The sequence below is a fragment of the Lonchura striata genome, chromosome 13, assembly GCF_046129695.1.
Source record: "Lonchura striata isolate bLonStr1 chromosome 13, bLonStr1.mat, whole genome shotgun sequence".
Taxonomy (NCBI): Eukaryota; Metazoa; Chordata; class Aves; order Passeriformes; family Estrildidae; genus Lonchura; species Lonchura striata.
In genome coordinates, this window is record NC_134615.1 from 21,956,261 (window position 1) to 21,965,233 (window position 8,973).

General features: G+C 48.5%; 1 protein-coding gene across 1 annotated transcript in view; it reads right to left on the reverse strand.

Annotated features, from left to right (window-relative positions):
* The window catches only part of SLC7A5 (solute carrier family 7 member 5), a 32,174-nt gene extending 26,576 nt beyond the window's left edge, over positions 1–5,598 (reverse strand). Inside the window, exon 1 of the mRNA XM_021526938.3 lies at positions 4,962–5,598. Within this exon, the coding sequence (XP_021382613.1) occupies positions 4,962–5,544 (583 nt within the window). The 5' untranslated portion in view covers positions 5,545–5,598. The remainder of the gene's footprint in view (positions 1–4,961) is intronic.
* Positions 5,599–8,973: the final 3,375 nt, after the last annotated feature.

The window sequence follows — 8,973 nt, forward strand, 5'->3', positions numbered from 1 at the left end:
AAAAAAGCAATGCTGCTTTAAATGAAGCTGACCCTGGAGGGTTTTTCCACAAAAAACCTTCCCAATTTGTTCATGCCAGAGGAGGAATGCCCTGAATGATCTCAGTGTTAACATAAATCATTCAAACACAGTAACATTTAATGGGGTAATTGTTGTGAGAGCCAGGAGAGGGGTGCTGGAATTGCACTGTGTGTTTTAAGAGCCCTCCAAGCCCTCACTGATTTCTGGAGAGTCCTGCGAGTGTCAGAGCCTGTTTTCATTAATGCTGCTCTAATTAAACACAGATTAAAAAAGCAACCTCAGCCTTGCCATCCAGCAGGGATTCCACAGACCCCTTCCTTCCTGCCACTCCACTCCAACAAGGGCAATTTGCTGATGGAGCTTTAGTCCCTTAATCCACCTTTCTGGAGGAGGAATAAGAAATCTTCAAAGCTTCACAGCCAGCTTGTCGTGGCTGATTAATTAAAAGCAGCAATGCTGTAGAATGAACCCATCTCAGGCAGACAGGCCCTGAGTGTGTTTTGTGTTTGCTTCTCACCACTTAATACCTGATGAGGTGAAAATCCACAAATCTGTGAGAGAGCTGAGCCCGGCAGCAAAACCTTCATGTCAAATGAAGAGACTCCTGCTTCCCACAGGATCTGTGATTTCTGGGTGGGATGCTGACACTGGGTATTCCCTTCTGGACAACCTGGCAGCTGCTCCTGCTTGGATTCCTCCTCCTCTCAGGAGTGTCAGGCACTTCCACAGCTCTCAGACCTGCCTCAGCTCTGCCCTGGCTTCTGCTCATCCTTTCACTCTCTGGCTGCTCAAAACACAAGAGACAAATGAGGAGCTCAGCAGCATTCCCTGGAATTCCAGCCCTGCAGGAAGACTGCCCAACAACAGAGCTCAGAAGCAGTGAAGGAAATGTAGATAAATTTTGAGGAAGATTAAAATTCCCTGGCTTTGATATTGCCTATTGCCGTGCTGGGGTTATTCGTGCCGGATTTGCATATCTAATTAACAAGTGAGACACCAATTCAGAAGCAAACGTCAAACTCCTCTGACACCGAGGAGCAAGAACAAAATTAAAACAACGCAATATCCTGAGCTGGAAAGGATCCACAAGGATTAATTTTCGAGTCCAATCCCAGTTTTCCACAGTGGAGCAGATTTTTTTTGTCAGGAAATCAGGAGATTCCAGAAGCTGTGTGTGGCTCTCAGGGTGTGAGGATGTGTGGGATGAACAGCTCAGGCACTTGTGGAACACCAAGAACCAGCTCAGGGCTGGCAGCAGCTTCATTCCTGTCTCCCTGATCCACAGGGAATGAATTCAGTGCACCACAACCCAGTCCTGGGAAGGTGCAAGCAGGAAATCTGCAAATTAACAGTGGGAAATGAGGAATATCCACGGCATCGTTAAATCAGTTTAACACTTTCCATCCCTGAGCCCTCTCTGGAACACACAGGGTGCACTGGTGATTTTTACTGATTTTTGTTAGGATTTATCAGCTTGAATTGAATAAATATTCACACAAGTGGCAGCAGGATGGAAAGAAAACCTGAGTCACTCACACCTGACACAGAGCACAGGATCCAAGGTTTAATTCTTTGCCATGTTCAATATTGACATTGTAATAGATCATCAAATATGCAAATTCAGCACCTAACAACTGTCCCTCCACCCACTACAGATGGGATAAAACCAGATTAGGTAAACTCAGAAGTGAGAGAATTCAAATTATTCCCGTGTTTTCACACAAATGCACACGCTCCGTTTCCTGAACTTCCAATTTTTGTGTACCAAACATGGATGGATTTTGTGTTACGAGTTTTAAAGCATCAACAATCTAACCTCACCGATAAAAGAGATGCTCAAGCTTCTGAATCACCCAAGTAACCTGCAGCCTGGAAAGTCTTCAGCCAAATTTTTGGGGAACGTGAAATGAGCCAGGCTAAGGATGAACAGCCTGACCCCTCCTGCTCCAGTAAGAATTCCCTGGAGTGGATTCCCAGCTTTCATTTGTGGCAAACACCAGAGGCACTCCCGGTGCCCAGGAAAGAAGCCCTGCATACCAGCTGTGTGTAGATTACAATCTCCAGGGCAGAAAATAACCTATTTGTAGGTAAATTCTTCCTACCACCCACCTTGTTTTCCTCAGCACCTTCAAAAAATTCCCTCTTCCAACCATTTTTTTTCACTCAAGCCTGTGATTTACATTTTCTTAATGCATTAATTCACTCTCTGAAGTTCACGGTGGCAAATTCTGAACAACACATCATTTATTCAACCCTTCAACAGCAGCGAAGTGGAAACAAATAACTTTAGTAATTCCTCCTCTTACTACAAACTGTGCAGCCAAGTGCATGTTGTGTGGAGATACAAACTTGCAAGGAATAGAGCTGGGATTGTTCTGCAAGGATGGATTTTGGCTACTGTACTCCAGCCCCAGGTCCCAAATTCCTCTGCTCCTTCCCAAGCTGCTCTCCCCCATTTTGAGGTAATTCATTCATGTATGTGCTACAGCCTATGCACAAATAGGTCATTTTTTTCTACTCCAGAGCTTTTGAAAAGACAAAAAAGTCTCTCTCTGAGCAGTTTCTGCTTGAACAAAGCTGTTTGTGAGTCCTACAAGTGTTGTGTGCCTGAGCCCTTGGAGCAGATTTATCTCGTTTATTGTTCCTGGGTCACGGTGTGGTTTTGGCACTGGGGAGATGAAAAGCTGATTCAAAAATTCAAAGTTCCAAAAATCAAAGTTGCCAAAAGCTGCCCTGCAGGATGAACAAACCTCTTGGAGCAAAGGAGACAACCCCAAACTTAACCCAAAGCATAAACAAACCAAGAGCCAGCGGTGCAAGGGGGAACAGAACTTAAAGGAGAAACACATGGGGATGATGCAGATTTGGAGAACTCCAAAGCCTTCCCTTGGCAGTTCAGGAGAAAGGTTCAAGAACAAATTCTGCCGCAGGGAAATCCTAATTGCTACCAAAGGAAGGCTGGAGACTTTTCTTGGAGGAGCACAAAGGAATGAGAGCTGGCTCCAAGGAGTTTCGTGCTGCAAATCCCCCAGCAGTGAACAGATCCCAGCATGGGCAGGTCTGTTTAACCCTGCCCTGAGCTTTGAGCAATAAAACGGGAACAGAGACCCATCTTGGGAATAATCTTGAAGATGAAAAGTCATCTGTGGTTAGTAACACATCCTTAAAGGCTTTGCCAGTTCCATCTGCGCTCGCACGGCAAAACTTTGCTGTAAGGCAGCAAGAAAACCTTCAATTATATCCTAATTCCTTGGGTTTTCAGCAAGAAACACAATGCCACGTGCACCCATGCCCCTCTCCCCGTGTCCCTGAGGAAACCACAGTGCAGACCAGCAGCAAAGCTCGAAAATCAAATTTCCAAAGGGCAACACACCAGCAGCACGACTATTCCCTGACCAGCTTACAGCTCTCTTCGTTAAATGATTACATTTCCCTAATAAACGCCCTCCACACTGTAAAAAAATTTGGATGGAAATCCACAAGCTTGCCCAGGTACCTTTATATTCCTAAAAATTCAGCGGGGGACTGAGAAGTTTCAATCTTGCCTGAAGAAAGCACAACATCCTGCCATGCCTGTTATCAATCCTATCATCAGCCATATAATTTACCTCCCAAAGCCCGGGTCAGGCTGGCTCTGAGACATTTCCAGACAATTTATCTTCCCATAACGACCACGTGCCGCAGGTTTGGGATGCCCGAGATCCTCGGAGGGGGAAGGAATCTCACACAATCCTAGGAAAGGGCAACATCAACGAGCAGCTTCCTCCTCACCACTCAAAATGCAAAAATACAGAGATCACCTGGCTGTGATTTTGTACAGTGGATAAATGATTTATAAAGCCCTCACAAAAATTAGATCTTCTTCCAATAAACATCTTTATAAAGGCATTAAATCCCAGTGGAGCAGAACAGATTGAATGGGAAATGAGAAGGGAAGAGGCAAGGCATGGTCCCGTATTTAAAGGATTGGGAATTTGGATGGGGTGACTTTGCAGTCACCAGAGGAACAGCAAATAGGATTTGAATGCCAAAACTGCAGACCCCAAAAGCGCAGAGAGGAGATAAAAAGCGCATCAGGAGAGATCCGTGTGCCCAGGTGGGCACCGCTGGCGCTGAATTCATCCCTCCGCGACTGAACTTCTCTGCAAGACACCGCCCCAGACACAGACACAACATCTGCTGGCAAAAACAAACCCCACAAAAGCAGGTTTTGAGCGCGGTATCAGAGCACACGCGGCCGCGAAATATCCCCTCTCACAGCTGGTGCTGAAAGCAGCGCAGGGGCGTGTTCAGCACCAGTTGCTGGTGACAGATAATTGTTATCCTCACCCAAAGCCACCCACCAACGTCCTCACGGCCCTGCAGAGCCCGGGGACAAGGGGGTTCTACCCTGCCCGAGCTCGGTCCTGTGGGAAAGCAGCAGAAATTCTATTCCAGGTGCCAGGAAAAACGCACGCTGCATTTATCACACGCTGCTGGGGAATCAGAGAGCCTCACTAGCCCACAGCTGGCATTTGGGAAATTTTGTGCTCAGTTTATTACGGGTGGGGATACATTTTCTGCTGTGGGTATTCAAAGTAGCCAAAAAAACCCTAGGATGCAGGCAGCGTAGCACAGGAGAGATGGTGCAGATCTTTAGGGGAAGGTGATGGGGAGTGAGGAACCACGTGGAGCAGGACAGCAGGGACCTGCAGAGGGTCACTGAATCATGGAACGGTTTGGGTGGGAAGGGAATTTAAAGGTCATCCCGTCCCACGGGCAGGGACACCTTCCACTAGACCAGGATGCTCCAACCTGGACATTTCAGGGATCCGGGGGCAGGCACAGCTTCTCTGAGCACCATATGCCAGGACCTCCCCACCTTCCCAGGCAGGAATTCCTTCCCTAAATGCCATGTAACCCTCCTGCCCGTCAGCGGAACGCCACGAGCGGCTACTTACGGACACACAGACAAGCCACCAGCTTGGCAGCCTCGTCGGGCACGGGGCAGGTGGGGAAGATGGGCTTGAGCAGGTAGGTGGCGAACACCAGAGCCACGATGTACTGCGAGGAGGGCCGGATGATGAGCAGCTCTATCCAGAGCTTAAGGAAGGCGGGCAGGGAGCCGTACACCTCCAGCATGTAGGCGTAGTCCCCGCCGGACTTGGTGATGGTGGTGCCGAGCTCGGCGTAGCACAGCGCGCCCACGATGGAGAAGGCGCCGCACACGGCCCAGACCACGAGCGACAGCCCCGGCGAGCCGGCCTCCCGCAGCACGCCCGTGGGGGTGACGAAGATGCCGGAGCCGATGATGGTGCCCACGATGATGGCCACGCCGTTGAGCAGGGTGATGTTCCGCTTCAGGGTCACCCCCTCCGCCGAGCCGCAGGGCGATGGCGAGCGGGCACAGCCGTTTTCCTGCGCCCCTTCCAGCATCTTCTCCGTCGCCTGCTTCTCCTCCTCCTGCGCCAGCGAGGCGGCCGAGCCGGCGGGGCTCCGCTTCTTCACGGCATTGCCGGGGGAGCTGCCGCCGCTGGCGGACATGCTGGCGGAGCTGCGGGAGCGGCCACGCCGCCACCTTCGGCCGCCCCTTTTGTTCCGGCGGTGGGCCGGGCTGCTTTCCGTGGGGAGGAGGAGGAGGAGGAGAGCGGCAGGAGCGGCGGGGGATGCTGCAGCGCCCCCGGGGTGCGCGGCAGCCGCTGGATGCCCGCTGGATGCCCGCGTCGCTCTCGGGTGCCCCCGACCGCCGCCGAGCCCCGAGAGGGGCAGGAGGAGGCGGCGGCCGCCCCGCGGCTCGGCCCCGGGTGCCCGCGGCGCTTCTCCGCCCGGTGTGCTCCGTAAAGGAGAGTTCCTGCAGGGGAGAGCGGGTCCCTGGCTGTGTGTACACGTAACACACGTGTGTGTGTGATATACAGACGTGTATGTGTGATATGTGGGGTATACAGACACGTATGTATGACATACAGGATATACAGACACGTATGTGTGATATATAGGATATATATGATATACAGACACATACATATGATATACAGACATGTATAAGTGATATACAGGCTATACAGACACGTATGTATGATATACAGGATATGCAGACATGTATGTATGATATACAGGATATACATACATGTATGTATGATATAGAGGATATACAGACACATATGTATGACATACAGGATATACAGACACATATGTATGACATACAGGATATACAGACATGTATGTATGATATACAGGATATACATACATGTATGTATGATATACAGGATATGCAGACACACATGTATGATATACAGGATATACATACATGTATGTATGATATAGAGGATATACAGACATGTATGTATGATATACAGCATATACAGACACATATGTGTGGTATACAGGATATACAGACACACATGTATGATATACAGGATATACAGACACACATGTATGATATAGAGGATATACAGACACGTATGTATGATATACAGCATATACAGACACATGTGTGGTATACAGGATATACAGACACACATGTATGATATACAGGATATACAGATACATATGTATGATATAGAGGATATACATACATGTATGTATGATATAGAGGATATGCAGACACATATGTATGATATACAGAATATGCAGACGTGTATGTGTGATATACAGGATATACAGACACATATGTATGACATACAGGATATACAGACATGCATGTGTGATATACACATACATGTACATGTATGTGTGCTATACAGACGTGTATGTGTGCTATACAGACGTGTATGTGTGTCTATCCTGCCTCTCCCAGCTCCCCCCAGCCCCACCCTGCTGTGCTTTTCCATCCCAGTTCACAAGCACAGGGCAAGGCCCCGGTGCTGCATCACCTGCACCTCTGCAGAGGTGCTGTGGGAATCAGCCCCTCCTGGAAGTCACCAAAATCACCAAAAAGGCTTCTCTGAAACATTAATGAGTCCCCAATGTCACATCTGCCAGATGGCAAAGTCACCAAAATGCTTGTTTGGGAAATGAAAATATAAAATAATTCAGCCATCTGGCAGTCGTGCAATGTGTGCCTCACTGAAGGCAGAGGTTCTGCACCCAAGGAGAATCACTTGGGTACTACAGGAACGCCCAAGGAGCCAATCCTCCAGCAAATTCTGACTCCCTCTTGCCCTGGTGGGAGGAGAGGAGCTCAGAGGCTCCAGCTCTGACTGCAAACATTCCCTCTGAGGGTGGAAGTGGTACCTGTGAGGAGCTGCTTCCCAGGCAGTGCTGCCACACGAGCAGTGCCCGAGCTCCAGACCCAAGGCTGGTTCATCCTCCCGGAGCCCTCTCTGTGCACGGTTCAGACAGGCAGGAGGTGGGCTGGAAGGTTTTCTCCAAGGGAACTCCAGAGAAACGTGAGATGGACATTCTGGGGGGAAAGGGCACATTTCAGTTACATTTCATTTCCATCCCGACCACTTCCAGCCATTCCAGAATCCCAACCAGCCCGATCCTTGGAGCACTAATCCAAACCTGACATCTAGTGGCTGCTCAGGGGGTCAAAAATCTGCTGCTGACTTTAGGTAAACATTCAAATTCTGGAAGAGAGCAAAGACAGAAATCACCTTGGCACTAAGCACGTTCCTCCAATTTTCGAGGAGAAAATGGGATCCTGAAGAGACTGAAAAGACTCTGACAATTAATTAAAAATAAACCACAAAACATTTATCACAGGTTTTCTGTAATCCCCAAAGCCTTTTTAAAATGTACTAGTTTACCACTACAGGTGATTTTGTTACTGCATTCCATGATTTATCCCAGAACTATGAAATCAGGAAAAAAAATCAGATACTTACAACATATGGAATTATCCCTGTGTCAACCTTGTTACATCAGGATGTAGCAGACAGGACTGGGATTGAAATTAAGTATTTGCTTCAGGTGTTTTCAGATGAACACTCAAACTCAGTTATATATTTGGGAGAATAAAATCATTTATCAAGGGATTTACTTCTGCAGTGCTCCAGGCCAAGGTCCTCAAGGCCAATAATGACCTAGAACCAGGATTTCCTGAGCTGGAAGGGACCCACAGGGATCAAGTCCAACTGCTAACCCCAAGAATCCCACCACGGGCATTTTACACCTGGTATGAACCCACACAGACATTTCCATGAACTCCCACAAGAATGGGACAGAGTTATCCTGTTCTAACTCTTCCAAAAGGGGAATTTCTTCGGAAGACTGGAAATCCCAGGCTCCAGAGGCTGTGGGATAGCAGCCACTGAACTGCCCTGTTCCAAGCCAACCTCGTGCTTGACTCTCTTGCAAATTATTGCATGGGAGTTCATTCTGCAACTGTTTTTCCATTTGTATTTCTGAGAAAACACCAGGCTGGCGCTGGGGTGTGTTCCCAGAGCCGATATCTTCAAAGCACCTGCCGGTGCCGGGTGTTGTTATCAGCCCGGCCCTGAGCATTACCTCTCCTCAGGCCCCCAAGTTCTTCCGCAGGATCTTTGAAGACTATTTGATTATCCAATCAGCTCTCCATGTGCTAACACTCAGAGTTTGGCACATCAAAAAGGAGGAGGAAAGGAATGATTTGTCAGAAGCACAAACAATGAGCAGGAGCAGGAGCAAATGGGCCATTTGTGAGGAGGGATGGGGATGTTTTGAACCAGTTATTTGGAAAAAGCTGCCTTGATCCAGTCACCCTGCTGGCATAAATCCCCCATTTCTTCAGCAAACACCTCAGCTGTGCTGATTAAAGAGCTCAGAGCTGCTTGTCCTGGGTAAATGGAAATGGTGGCAGCTTCTAGAACCATTACATGGTCACAAGAGCAGAGCTGGCCTCACTCCTAACCCAGGCCACTCTTCCTTCAGAAGAAAATGGGCTGCCCAGCCACCAGGACACTTGGAGAAGCCTCTAGAAACATTACCTACCATTATTTTAGGGGCATTCCTTAACCTGGAATGGAATCTCCTGGTTTTCCTATTAAAAGA